Below are 14,624 nucleotides of genomic sequence, written 5' to 3' on the forward strand. Positions count from 1 at the left end.
AGGGAGATGCCATGGGGTCACCTTCCGCTACTCCACCCCGACCTCCGCTCAGCACCCTGCCCGCACCTTGTCTAGGGTGTCTGCATCCCTGGGCCCCTGTCTCTGTGCAGGAGGGATCTCCTGTGGTCAGCCTTCCCTCCACCCCCTAGCAGCGTACCTGGGGCATAGAAAGCAAGCGGTGGAGCAGAGCTATAATGACTTTTGTTCTATCTGCCTCTCCCAAATCCATCCAGTGTATACGTGTGCGTGTATGAACATATATATATGTATATATATATATATATATATAAAACATGCTGTGTCTAACATATCACATGTCATATGTAACAGGTTTCTTTATATACACATATATATGTAATACATATGTAATGGGTCATGTTTGTACCGCCTTGCCTGGTTGTTTCCAGTTTTGTTTTTTTTTTGTCGGTCGTGGGGCTTGAACTCTGGGCCTGGGCGCTGTCCCTCAGCTCTTCAGCTCAAGGCAAGCGCTCTACCACTTGAGCTACAGCGCCACTTCCGGTTTTCTGGTGGTTTATTGGAGATAAGAGTCTCACGGTCTCTCCTGCCGGGGCTGGCTTTGAACCGCGATCCTCAGATCTCAGCCTCCTGAGTAGCTAGGATTACAGGCGTGAGCCACCAGCGCCCGGCGTGTTTCCAGTTCTTGATGCTCAGGATTGGTTTTAGATATGATGCTGGTTTAGGAGGCAATAGTGCCATCTGGTGGCCTAACTGGCTAACACCAGCTCAGAATGACTGTTGGGCAGTTCTAGTGTATTGCAGTGCTGTATGTTTGGGTTGCCTGGCAGGCCCTGGCCTGGGGAGAGAGTCACACTGGCCGTTCGGGTTGGTGGAGCCCTCTTGTAAGGCCCCCTTAGAGAGCTGTCTCTTGCTGGGTGGAAAAGAATGAAGGACTCTACCCTGCTATTCCCATCTCGGCCTCTAGAGGCAAAGAAGACCAGGCGCTCCTGTGCTGTGGTGTTTGGCAATCCCGCACCCCCATTCCCCGCCTAGCTCCCCCTGCCCAGTCACACTGGTTCCTTGGGATCTAGGTGGGTTGGGGTGTCTCTGGCCAAAGACGGCGCCCAGGGACACAGACGGGCAGCGGGCGGGACCTTCCTTGTCCAGTCCTCCGGATTTGTGCCCTTTCTCCTACCCGGTGCATGCTCACGTGATACTTCCACGGGGAAACGTGCAGATGTAGTTTTGTAACTGCATTTCCTCACCTGAAAGACCTCCTGCGGGTTGGGAAGGAAGCTGAGGCTAACGGCTCACATCCTGTCTGTCCCCAGCAGCCAGCAGAGCAGCCAGCAGAGCAGCCACGACGATGATTCCAGCAGGTTCCTGAGTCCTCGAGGCCGAGAGGAAAGGTAAGAGCAGAGGAGGGCGGGGTGGGGGGAAGGGGCCTTGGTGGGGTGTGGGCCGGGGTGAGATGGTGCTCCTCCCGTGGGAGAACTTTGGGAGACCTCTGTGTTTGGATAAAACCAAGGGCAGAACACGGTAAACCTGTAAACAGAGTAGCCTGTAAACCTGGCTACTCTGGAGGCTGAGATCTGAGGATCTTGATTTGAGGCCAGGCGGCAGATCCCAGCCCCTGGAGTAGCTAGGATTACTGATGTGAGCAAGGAGCTTCTAAGCTCTTTAGGACTTGTTCTTCCCAGGAAGTCTGTGGACAGTAGGAAACTGGAGACCAGCAATGGGAGCGTGAGCCTGAGCGGGCAAGGTTGGCCATGCATCCTGCCCCTGGGTCCACGCATGAGGGAACGTGGGCCTTCAGGAAGGTCTAGCGGGGCTGGCTGACACCCTCTTAAATTCAGTTAATTGGTTAATTCACTCATTTATTTAGACATACTAGGGATCAAACTCAGGGCTGTACACCTTCTAGGCATGGGCTTCACTATATCCCCAACCTTAATTGCACTTTTTTTTTTTGGTGATACTGAGGTTTGAACTCAGGACCTTGCACTTGCTAGGTTGGTATCCTACCACCGTGCCTCCAATCTGGCTTTGTGCTGGTTAATTGGAAATGGAGCCTAGTGCGCTTTTCTGCTCAGATTGGCTTGGAATTGCACTCCTCTATCTCGGCCTTGCTGTAGCTGGGATTATAGGATGGGCTACTACAACACAGCTCCTCACTATAGTTTTCACAGCAACTTACTTAATTTTACTTCCCTGGAGTGCCCCGTTTGTGGCGCATCACGTCTTGTAAGCCATGAAGGAGAGGAAGGTGTCAGGTGAGGCAGGAGCTCAGGAGGTGTGCGGCCTGACCGTGAGGTCTGGTGGTGGGTGCAGTGAGTTCTTTGGCAGCAATCAGCACACGATTGATTTCTGCCTTTCCACTAGCCAGGGAGACCTGGAAGGCAGGGTGAAGCTCAGCACGGGGTGAGCGGCTGTTTGGAGATGCCGGGGCTTTGGAGCTGAGGTCCCAGGGCCCGGGAGCTGAGGCCCAGCACACACAGGCCTGTGACTTCCAGCTCCGTCCTGCCACTCTGATTGTGTGTGTGTGTGCGTGCATGCACGTGCCCACATGTGCCCGTGTGCGTGCCTTCTGGTTCTCCAGGGCCTTGTACTCTCCCTTAGCTTTTTATACTCAAGGCTGGTGCTCTACCACACCTCTACTTCCAAGAGTCATTTTCTTCTAGTTCTTTCCTCTGTTTAAGGCAGCATTTTGCTCTGTAGCCCCGGCTGGGCTTGGAACTTGGGATCTTCCTACCTCAGCCCCTCCAGAGTGCCGGGATTACAGGCTGTACCACATGCCTGGCTAGGAGGGCTATCTCCAGTTCTGCTTGTTCTATTTCTGAAATGTCTCCACGTGCACATTTCTGGAGCACTCTAACGCCTTCCTGGCTGGCCGCTGAATTCCCCACGGTCCCTTCCCTGGTCGCTCAGGTGATGCTTCACCACGTGGAGGGGGGATCGGGGGCGGGCCCTGGCGCCCCCCCCCTCCGGCGCCAGCCGCTGACATGGCACCCACGCCTGCCCAGCACCCTCCGCCGGTGTGGGGACGGGAGCGGGAAGGAGGAGCTCTCCAGGTGCCCCGTGCTGTGGGAGGGGAGGGGAGGCTCTGCGTGGACCTGGGGTGTGGACCCGAGGCAGCAGGGGTCTGGTTAGCGGCAGACTGCGGTTCCCGGCCCAGGCCCTCCACCTGCCCAGGTTTCCTCTGGGGCAGCAGAGCAGGGCGGTTCCATGTCAGGAGCCGGTTCTCGCCAGCAGCTGGGGCATCTGCAGGGGCCCAGCGAGCCACGTGGCTCCCCGTGAGCCCCCGGCCGGCCGTGTGCGCTCCCCCCCTAGCCCAGCATGGTGCAGAATCTGCGCGTGGAGACCGCGTCCTGCAGCGCAGCCGTCAGGCAGGCTTGCCACGGCCGCGTGTCCTCGCTGAGGAAGAAGCTGGCCTTTCTCCGAGCCAAGTAGGTGGGGGGGAGCCCAGGAGGCGAGGGGCAGGAGCAGGGGGGCCTCCTCACGAAGGCTGGAGCGCCCCGGGGTCTGGCTGCCCTGATCGGAAGCCGGGCAAGCGCCTGATGAAGGGCCAGTGCCGGAAGGGGGCAGCTGGGCTCCAGCAGGCTGGCGGGGGAGTCTGAAGGGGCAGACCGGGCCGGGCGGGGCCGGGCGGGGCCGGGCGGGAGCGTCAGCCCGGGACTTCCTATGCCCCTCTGGAAGTCAGTGCGGCTCCCCGGGCTCAGAGGCGGCATTCTTTGCTTCTCTCATGGCGAATTACTTCAGTTGGTTAAGAACTCGGACCAATAATGCTACCTGGGGTGGAATTCTAGGGCGGACGGGGGTGTCTTTAGTAGTTTATTTTGATGGAACTGGGGCCTGGGTGCTGTCCCTAAGCTTTTTTGCTCAAGGCTGGCAGTCTATCACTTGAGCCACACCTTCACTTCTATTTTTATGATTATTTCTATTTTTATGTTTTGCTGGTTAATTGGCATCTCATGGACCTTCCTGCCTAGGCTGGCTTTGAACCATGATCCTTAGGTCTTGGACACTGAGTAGCTGGGATTACAGGCATGTGCCACTGATACCTGGCTTTACTTGGTTTGTGTGCTTGTTTGTTTTGTTCAAAATCATCTTACTCCTATGAATCTACCTCCTTCCCGAAACATGGAGATAATTATACCTATGTGGTAAAGATTGTGAGGATCGAAACAGGAGAAAATAGGGTAGGCCTGGGACTGTGCAGGCACACAGCGGGTGCCCACCGAGTCCTAGCTTTGGTTGTCAGCAGCTGGCGGGAGCCCGGGCTAAGCTGGGAGGCGGCTGGACGGCGTGTCTGGCGGGAAGAGGGGGTTGAGAGCTTTGGTGCCTGCTCCTCCACTGAGTGGCAGCTGCCTTGGGTGAGGAGGTGGAGGTGTGTGCCAGCTTCCTGACCTGCAGCAGCCCGGCCCGACTCCCGGCCCGTGGTCCTGACCTGCAGCAGCCTGGCCCGACGCCCGACTCCCGTCCTGACCTGAAGCAGCCCGGCCACACTCCCGGCCCGTGGTCCTGACCTGCAGCAGCCGGGCCACACTCCCGGCCCGTGGCGGCAGGCACGCTCCTGCCAGCCAGGTCCGTGGAGGCCGCTCCCGTCCAGTGCCGGTGGTCACAAGCTTCGCCAACGACTCTGAAAGAGGCCACGGGTTCCCCTTCCCACCCGAAGAGTAGCACAGGCTGGTGCGGGCGGCCCGCGGGATCCACCTCCACCTCCGCGGGGCTTCTCCCCTCACCCCATTTCCACCTCAGCCCCGAGCTCGCTGCGGCTGCGTGTGGATGTGGCACGGGCTGGCTCCCCCGCCTGCCCTGGAACTCGCGGAGGGCAGAGTGGGTGGGTTGAGTGCGCGCTCCTGAGCGCCCAGCAAGAGCCAGGCTCCGGCCGGCGCATGGTCGGGGCGCCTGCCCGGCCCACACCTCCTCCCCGCCAGCCCCGCGGCCCCAGGGCGGCCCAGGCCTCGCTGCTGTCAGCGGACTGGCTGCAGGTGTAGCGTCACCTGCTTGCGGTTCTCCTACTTCAGCATTTCTCCTCTGCCAGAGAGAGGGACCGTTAATTATAGCTCAGCAAAGTCTCTCCTCCCCCCTCCTCTCCTCCCCTCTCCTCCCCTCCCCTCCCCTCCCTTCCCCTCCCCTCCCCTCCTCTCTCCTCCCCTCTCCTCTCATCCTCTCTCCTCCCCTCTCCTCTCCTCTCCTCTCCTCCCCTCTCCTCTCCTCCCCTCCCCTCTCCTCTCCTCCCCTCTCCTCCCTTCTCCTCTCCTCTCCTCCCCTCCCCTCTCCTCCCCTCCCCTCCCCTCCCCTCCCCTCCCCTCCCCTCTCCTCTCCCTCTCTCTCCCCACCCCATACTCCCATAATTGGGATTTGGGTTTGGACAACTGGCAGGGGGGATGGTAGGTAACTTTCATCCACCACCCTCTTCTCCCCACCCCTACTTTCCTAAGTCCTTCTGGGAGAAATCGGTCCTTCTGTCAGCCATGATGCAGAAGCCTGTGAGTGGGTGAAAGTTGGGAGCTCAAGGCAGAGAATCTACCCTCGGGCTGAGCCCTGTGCCGCGTGCTTTGCTTCTGGGTTATTTGAGATTGATGGAAGTTAGGCAACAAAGCCCATGCGTCCTGTCTCTCCCTCCCCCCCACTCTCTCTCTTGCACTTTGAACTCGGGGCCTCAAGTTTGTTTGGCTTGTACGATACCTGTTAAGCCATGTCTCTAGACCAACTTTTAGCTAGTTATTTTGGGATGGAGTTTGACAGATTTTTCTGCCCGGTCTGGCCTCAAACCTTGTTGTTCTGGATCTCAGCCTCCTGAGTAGCTAGGATTACAGGCGTGAGCCCCTAGGCCCGGCCCCAGTGCTCCTCACTCATATTGCTCATTCATGGCGGTTGGCTTGGAGCAGCTCTCTGCAGAGTCCTGCACTTCCACACAGGGCTGGGGAAGCCTCTACCGCTGTGTTGGCAGTGCAGCCTGGCTGTAGACCCCTGTGGAACCAGAGTGTGCGTACCACTAGTGTGTGCGTACCACCTGCATGTGTGTACGCCGTGGTGGGCACCACCAGTGTGTAGGTGGTATGTGTGTGTTGCTCTGTACTAAACAATTTTTATTAGCATCAATTGGTTGTACAAGGGGGTTTTATTTTGACATGTCCTTATGAAATGTAGTATAATGAGGCAGAGATTGTAAAAAGAAGAGATTTAAGAAGCAATCGAGTTAGGCATGGTGGCGCGCATCGATAATCCCAGCGCATGGGAAGCTGCGGAAGGAAGAACTTGAGTCTGAGACCAGCCCGAGCTAAGCTACGTAAGGAGACACGGTCTCAAACAACAGCCACCACAATCAAGAAATACACACGCAGGACTTCAGGTGGTGCTGCGTAGGCCAGAGCCGGGAAGCCAGGGCCCTCAGGCCTAAAAGCGTCACATGCCGTGCGCCCTTCCCGTGCCGATGTCCATCGGTTATCTACCGCTCTGTGCATAACTTCCACAAGGAGAAATTTGCCAAGAAAATCAACTGGGGTCTCTTTCAACAAAGAAACCAATAGCTGTAGGGAAACTCGGAGTGTACGTCAGGGAATGAGCTATGCAAGATGATGCAGCGCCCGTGTGTGTGTGTGTGTGTGTGTGTGTGTGTGTGTGTGTGTGTGTGTGCGTGTGTGCGCGTGTGTGTGTGTATGGGGGGGTGTCATGTGTGTGGGGGGGGTGTCGTGTGTGTGTGTGTGGGGGGTGTTGTGTGTGGGGGAGGTGTCGTGTGTGTGTGGGGTGTCGTGTGTGTGTGTGTGGAGGGGGGGGTGTCGTGTGGGGGGGGTGTCGTGGGGGGGTGTCGTGTGTGTATGGGGGGGTATCGGGGGGGGTGTCGTGTGTGTGTGTGAGGTGTGTCGTGGGGGGGTGTCGTGGGGGGGTGTCGTGTGTGTGTGTGTGTGTGTGTGTGTGTGTGTGTGTGTGTGTGTGTGTGTGTCTTTAAGAGCAGAGGTATCTGGTATTCATGGCAGGAGCTGCCTTTTCCTTTGGTCTCGAATAGCCTAGGCTGGCCTTCAACTCCTGCCTCAGCCTTCTGAGTGTTGAGATTTTAGGTGTGCCCCACCTCAGGGCATGGGGCTCCCCTCTGAGGGTGTGTGGCTTCCTGTGGGTTCTCTGGTTCCATGGTAACAGCAGTGCTCTGTAGGTGCGGCTTAGTTAGCCACCCCGCGCGCGCGCGCGCGCACGGCTGGGATTTAACGCCAGAGCGGGGGTTCTCATTTCTCTAAGGCGTCTCCTCAAAGGAGGGAAGGGCGGCTCTGGGGGCCCCTGTGCAGAGCCTGCTTCCCTGGGACCCGATGGCTCCATCTTCCTGGCCAGGGTGGTGAGATCCGCACTCCAGAGAGAGGCTATTGGCGGGGCTGTGAGTGCTGGTGATCCTTTAGACAGTTGGCTGGGAGAGAGCAGACAGCAGTGAAAGCGAACGTCCTAATTAAATATGCCTTCTGGCCAAAGACTCTCGAGAGATCCCTTTCAAGAGTGTCTTCTGTGCCTTGTTGATTTTGAGAAGTATCCAGAGAGTTCAACAGACCTGTCACCTTGGGAAAGCTCCAGGACGTGGCCACCTTTCCCAGCCTCCTCTGGGCTTCTGCTTCCTGGCCAGGTGTGTGCTGCAGGGTGGAACTGTGCTGCGCTTCCCTCAGTGGGCATCAGCTGAGCCCCTGCGGGAGCCCTTCCTTTGTCCACGGGCCGTCCTCTGGCCTCCCGTGGGAGAATGACCCGCTGCTGCTTGCCTGCCTGCCCGGGGGCTATGCCTGTGGTCTGTCTGCCACCTTATCCTCAGCGTTAGCAGTGCTGACTGGGGTGTCTCCCAGTGGGCTGAGCTCAGGGATACCCACAGGTCCAGACAACCCGCAGCATCTCCCACCCCGAGGATCCTTCCTGCACCTCCTCTGGTCTGCAGGGGAGTGGTTTGGTGCCACACACTGGACCAAGGTCACGCAGCACCCTGGCCCTCTGTGGCTTCCCCTACATTCACACCTGGAGCCCAGTTCTGATGAGCCCCGGAGCTCTCCGCAGCCCTGCCACGGGGCTTGTGTGAATACCGTATTGGCACAGGAGCAGGACTCCCAGGCAGAGAACGCTAGCGCCTCACACATTTGCGACCTCTTCCTGTGCTGAAGAACTTGCACCAGCTTTGTCCTCACAGTGCACACGTGCAGGGACCCGGCGCCGGCTGGAGGTGGTGTGGCTGTGCGTGGAGATGGTAGGTAAGAAGAGACGCTGCACACACGGGCGCCTGGCCTGGGCGCCAGGAGCAGACGGCTTGGAAGGTTGGGGGACGCATGGAGCACGCGCTGCCCCCACCCCACCTTGGACGTCCCTCAGATAGGAAGTGTAAAGACTTCATCTCCATTGGCAAGTGGTGAACGTGTCTATTGCTGTCAGTCATTGTGTGGTCATTTAAGTGTCGGCATTTTTCTACGAAATACTATTACAGGCCCATCACTCTTATTGGAAGACCTCAACTCTACAATATTCCAAAATGTAAGACTTCCAGCACTGACAGAAGTGGAAATTTCCACACCTGACCTTGGCTGATGAGTCACAGGCAAAAGGAAGACACTAAAAATACAATACAAAATTAGTTTTGGGCTTTGTGTGCAAGTTGTATGAGACAAATAGACTTGGGGGAGAAGGTGTGTTTTAGCACTGGAGTTTGAAGTCAAGGCTCTGAGCTTCCTCTCCTGGTGCTCTACTACTTGAGTCATGCTTCCAGCCTGTTTTTTTTCTGGTTATTTTGATGTCTCATAGACTTTTCTTCCTGGGCTGTCTTTGAACCTTGTTCTTCCAGATCTCAGCTTCCTGAATATAGATGTATATAGCACCTGCTCCTAGCTGGAATTTTGTATTTCACTGGAGACCCACCTCCAAGATATCACATTATATATATTATTCCAAAATTAAAACAAAAACTTCAACTCCAGAACTCATTCCACACCTCTAAATTCTAACCCATGCTACACTGCCCTGTCTAGATCTGGAGGCTGAGACCTGTTCATATCACTTACACGTGTGACCCTGCGGGGGTTGCAGGCATTGCTAGCAGGGAAGGAAGGCCGCCGCTTTGCCGGTGCTAGCAACAAAGGCCCGGGTCTTGCAGGCTGGGGAGCTGGGGGACTGGGGGCCTAGGCCCCCTTTCCCTGTATCTGCAGGATTTGCACACTACCATTTGGCTTTGCCCAGCGTTCCCTGTTACCCTCCTCATTCTCTCCCTTACGTTAGCCGCTGTCTCACACCTCTGTCTTGATACTTTATTTTGCCTCAAACGGCAGGTGGGTTTGTCTGCCATCCATGGTCCTCTACCACAGCGGACTCTGGGAGAGACTTAAAATCCTGTGCCCTGGGGTCAGAGGTCACCTGGAGGAGGCGAAGGCAGGCCTCTGCCCACTGAGGAAAGAAAGCGAACACCTAGCAGGGAGCATGGACCGCGTGCCGGACGCCGTTTGAAGGCGTGTGAGATGGTAGCCCAGTAATGGCAGCTCGTAACGGCTTCTGAGTTGAGCGATGCCCCTGCCGTGCTAATGAGGACGCACAGGGACATGCTCCAGGTCCCGTGCACTGTGGGGGGGGGGGGGGGGGCAGAGCCTGGGGCTCGGCATTCCTCGCACCCGGGACCCGTCCACAGGTCTGTCTCTCCCCTTCCAGAGAACCTGTCCTCTGTACCTAGGCTAGCTCTTTCTTCTTTTAAGTTCCCTTCAATTCTGTGATCCGTCTCTCTCTCTCTGTGCCATGCCTTCTTTTTTTCAGTAGACAGTCATCACCCAGACTCTAGGGAAGGGGCTTTTACCCTTTTGGATGAAGATGACTGATCCCTACTGGCAGTCTGGGACAAGCAGAGAGCCCAAGCCTGGGCTCTTTAAGCAGTGCAGACATGGCCGCAGGACTGCCTCCTGTCCAGAACTACATCTCCCAGAATGCCCTGTTGTGAAGTTTATCTGACCAGGGTTTGAAACATCCTGCCAGGAGGCTCCTGGGAGAAGCGGCAGGTGCAGGTCCCGGCTTGGAGCTGTGCAGTTCCCTCCCACATCTCCCCTTCCCCACTGGCAAAGCTCACTCGTTTCAAAAGCATCTGTTTTAATTTTTTCCCTTCTTTTCTTAACTTAGTGCCTTAGTACAGTAATTAAGGAGTTAGAAAGTAATACCTAGGGTAAAGTAATTAGCATGAATAATTGCCCTGGAGAGAGAATATTATGAAGAAGCATTTCTTTCTCTTTTTTTTCCTCCCCCATTAAATATTAAACAAAATGAATTGAAGTTGGAAGAGGATCTCTAGTTCCAAAAGCAAATGCTGAAAATTCATGGGTTAGAAGAGTTACAAGGAATTATCAGACTTCTCTGGTGCTTAGCAGAGGTGTAGATTTCATGGTAGCTCTGACATCTTGTTTTCCTTTTAATTTCCCCATTGCAGTATCTATCACTTTTCTTGTTCTCTTTCCAGTACCCAGGTTTGAACTCAGGGCCTCATGCGTGAGTGGCATGTTTAGCTTTCTTGGCTCAACTGGTGCTCTGCCACATGAGCTGATTATTTTAGAGATGGAATCTTGAGGATTTTTCTGCCTGAGCTGGCTTTAACTCTGATCCTCCAGATCTCAGCCTCCTGAGTACCAAATTCACAGCAAGAGCTACTAGCACCTGGCTGAATATCACTTTCTTGTCTTCTCTTCTTTTTTTTTTTTCCAGATATGAGTTACTTTGTAAAAATATACAGAGGTCAGCATGTATTTGCCATGTCCGGATGTGTTGTGGTTTTTTTTCCCCTGTAGTAAGGTACGGAAAATTGAATTCAGGACCTCATGCATGCATGGTAGGCTAGCACTCTACCACTAAGGTACATCTCCAACCTTATTCCTATTTTGAGACAGGGTCTTACCAAATGGCCAAGTCTAGTCTCCAAGTCCTGTCTAAAAAGCCTCCGTAGAATTTGTGCTTATGCATACTAGACCTGTCTCTGTGTGATGGTTTTTTAAGACGGGAATAGGCAGACTGGGTGCCAGTGGCTCATTCCTATAATCCTAGTTACTCAGGAGGCGTCAATCTGAGGACTGCAGTTCAAAGCTAGCCCTGGCAGGAAAGTCTGCAAGACTCATTTTCTTCAGTTACCACCAAAATAGTTGGGGATGGTTTTATGGCTCAAGTAGTAGGGTGCTAGTCTTGAGCAGAAAAGCTCAGGGACAGTGCCTAGGCCCTAAGTTCAAGCCCCAGGACTGGTGCAAAAGGGAGAAAAATGGAGTAGGTAAATGGTTTTGGGTCCGTGGGGAGACCGAATAGACTCTTATGACGATAGGTTTGCTGTCTGTGTGGTTTGGTGAGACAGAGCATTCTCTTTTGTGGGTACCAGCCTTCTGTTCTCCATCTGTGCGTTGACTTTTCTGCAGGAACATAGAGCAGACTGCAGGCTGCAGCAGTAGCCAGAGGTCACAGGCTTCTGAGCAGGGAGGAGGTCCACGGTCACGGTTAGCTTTGCCAGTGTTTTGTTTTGGACACAGAGTCTTGCTGTATAGCAAGGCCTAGGCAGGTCTTGAACTCTTGATCCTGCCCCATCCTCCCAAGTCTCAGGATTATAGATGTGTACCACACGGCTTAGCTTTTGAGGTTGATTATATCCTTCGCCATGGTCTGGAACTTATAAAAACAGAGAGCGAGCTACAGAAAATCACCCATTGATTTGAATCCTGCTAATAGTTGAACATGCCTAACAAAACTCAGAAGGAAACGTGCTCTCCACAACTGAAACACTTTTAGTCCCACGCCTATCAGATAAGGGAGATGTAGGGTACAACCTAGTCCTGTTTTATTTGGATAAAATGGAGTAGGAATGGGAGAAGTGATATATTCACATTTAATAATATGGAGAAGAAATGAGCCAGGCATAGGGATCAGGTCCCCTCCTCGTGCTCCTTAATTTTTGAATTAAACTTGGTAAGGCAGTGACTTTGCTGCCTAATGTGAGTACGAGCAAATTCATTCTTTTCATCTAAGGGCAATTTTCTCTGCACTATGGAGATTGCTTTATTTTTATTTATTTTTGTGCCAGTACTGCAGCTTGAACTCAGCTTTCCCTTACAGGCCTGGTCTATTCCAGGCTGGTGCTCAACCAATTGAACCACAGCTCCACTTGTAGCTTTCTGATAGACTTTCCAGCCTGGGATGGCTTTAAACCATGCCAGATCTCAGCCTCCTGAGTAGTTAGGATGACAGGTGTGAGTCACGGTGCCTGGCAAAAGGTTAAACCACTTCTCAAGTAAAGATCGGTGGAGATGAGCCCAGGGAAGTTGTTGACCTTAGATTCCTCTTGGGTAAGAATGAATGGAGAGGGGCTGGGAAGGTGGCTCAGTGGCAGAGCACTTGCCTTGCATGCATGAGGCCTTGGGTTTGATTCCTCAGCACCACATAAGCAGAAAAAGCCGGAAGTGGTGCTGTGGCTCAAAGTGGTAGAGTGCTAGCCTACAGCTGAAGAGCTGAGGGGCAGCGCCCAGGTCCAGAGTTCAGGCCCCACGAATGACAAAAAAAAAAAAAAGGATGAATGGAGCAGTGACTGGAAGTCCGGTGCGACTGTGGTCTGAGGCCTGTGCCGGAGAGGTGGGCCCTGCAGCTTGGTTCGGATGAGCAGGTGGGCTGGCTGGTAGGGCCAGGCTGACTGGGGAGAGGCGCTGGGAAGGAGGCTGCCGGGGCGCACAGGTTTGCTTTTCCCTGGGTGGTTCTCTCTGCGCGGGAGGATCTCTCTGGTAGCTTTGCAGGAAAATCGGAGCTGGCAACCCGTGTCACCGCTAGCTTCTCCGAGTGTTGCTCTTTTGTACCAGTGCTGATTCTGGCACAGGCAACTGCATGCAGGGAATATCTGCGCAGCACTCTCATTAGGGTCTTTGTAACCCGGCCGTTCCCGGCGGGCCGGGGTTCTCTGACTGGCCCGCCTCCCTGGGCGACCTCTGTCTCCCCCAGGCAGCCTGGCGAAGCCGGGGGCCGGGAGGAAGCTGCCGTCCTTGCAGGCCGAGCGGCCGGCCGGCTGGCCCTGCTGGGCAGGAAACCTAGAGTGATGAATGGGGCTGGATGAAGTCATCCTGCTCCTCCAATCAGGCTGCTGGGAGCCAGCCCGGGCCTCTGCGGAGCGGCGGCTCGCGTGTGCCTCCACACAGAGGCTGGGGGTGTCTGGGAGAGCACTGTGCGTGGGGTGTGACCCGCGCTCCTGGCTCCCGCGTAGGCCTCAGTCAGTCTGAATGTTATTGCAAGGTGAGTGGCCTCCCCTTTGTGCTCTGCACCCCCTGCCGCCCTGCCCTGCCACTCCCGCACCCCCCTCCTGCTGCTTCTGAGTCCCTGCCCCCGCCCAAGGGCCTCACACCTGTCCCCACCACCGGTCCCAAGCCCCCAGCACCCGCTCACGTGCACCTCCAGTCCTGACGGGATGGAAGGCAGGGCCTCCACAGCCCATGCTCCCCCAGGAGGGGGGCCTGATAAGACCCACGCCAGCCTGCAGGGGCCGAGTGCCAGGAGAGAGGGGTGCCCCGACCCGAGCTGGGGCCTCTGTGGGACTCGCCAGGGCCCCAGGGCTTCTTTCCTGTCCTCCCCACAAGGGGCCCCAGGCCTCTGGTTTCCCTCTCGGCCTCTGGAGGGGGTGAGGTGCTCTTTCTGGGTAGAGGTTTGTGACTCTGCCTTTTCTCTCTGGATGGTGCCACCGCCCCCTCCCCCCCAGGCCAAGTGGAGATGATGGAGCCGGCCGATGTGGCGACAGCAAAGGTAGGATGGAAATGCTGCCGGCCGCACTGTGCGTAAGTGGCTTCGCTCGGCGACTTCTGCCTTCAGTTCACTTCCTCTCCCCCCCTCTCCCTCCATTCCTGAGCATCCAGGGGCTGTGTCCGTGGAGGGAAGCGACCTCAGGAGAGGTGCTTGCGGAGTGACAAGCCACCTTGTGTCCCCACCAGTCTAAGCCGGTGGATGGATGGATGGATGGTTGGATGGTTGGATGGATGGGAGGATGGATGGATGGATGGATGGATAGATGGATGAGTTGATGGGGAGATGGATGGATGGATGGATGGATGGATGGGTGGGTGGGTAGATGGATGAATGGATGGGAGGATGGATGGATGGGTGGGTGGGTGGGTGGGTGGGTGGGTGGGTGGGTGGATGGATGGGTGGGTGGGTGGGTGGATGGATGGGTGGGTGGGTAGATGGATGGATGGATGGGTGGATGGATGGATGGGTGGGTGGGTGGGTGGATGGATGGGTGGGTGGGTTGGTGGATGGATGGGTGGGTGGGTAGATGGATGGATGGATGGGAGGATGGATGGATGGATGGATGGGTGGATGGATGGGTGGATGGGTGGGTGGGTGGATGGATGGATGGATGGATGGATGGATGGATGGATGGATGGATGGATGGGTGGATGGATGGGTGGATGGGTGGGTGGGTGGGTGGATGGCAACAAGGGACGCAGATGCCTGCAGTGTCTGGACTCACTTCCATGGCTGTCTTTTTCTTTAGTAGTCTTCGCCCTGTTTCTTTTTAGTCACTCCTCTTCATTTGTCTTCTTCTCTGCCCGCACTACAGCACTGTCTCCCTGCCTTGGTGCATCTGACATTCTGGGGGCCTCCTCCCTCCCTCCTGCTTTCTGAGCCTGGGTGGGGCTGGGGTGGGCCGGGCTGGGAAGCCTTAGCAG

At 55.7% G+C, this 14,624-nt stretch overlaps 1 protein-coding gene across 8 annotated transcripts in view; it reads left to right on the plus strand.

Moving 5' to 3' along the window:
• Gramd1b (GRAM domain containing 1B) overlaps window positions 1-14,624 on the plus strand; it is a 118,069-nt gene that overhangs the window by 27,030 nt on the left and 76,415 nt on the right. For 3 of the 8 annotated variants that reach the window (XM_042682809.1, XM_042682807.1, XM_042682813.1), the window contains exon 2: window positions 1,290-1,367. In XM_042682809.1, the coding sequence (XP_042538743.1) occupies window positions 1,290-1,367 (78 nt within the window). Of the gene's footprint in view, window positions 1-1,289; window positions 1,368-13,657; window positions 13,702-14,624 lie in introns of those variants that run through there. The other 5 variants (XM_042682808.1, XM_042682810.1, XM_042682814.1 and 2 more) reach the window with 3 other exon arrangements.

The sequence above is a fragment of the Dipodomys spectabilis genome, unplaced genomic scaffold, assembly GCF_019054845.1.
Source record: "Dipodomys spectabilis isolate Male_0828 unplaced genomic scaffold, ASM1905484v1 ptg000076l, whole genome shotgun sequence".
NCBI lineage: Eukaryota > Metazoa > Chordata > Mammalia > Rodentia > Heteromyidae > Dipodomys > Dipodomys spectabilis.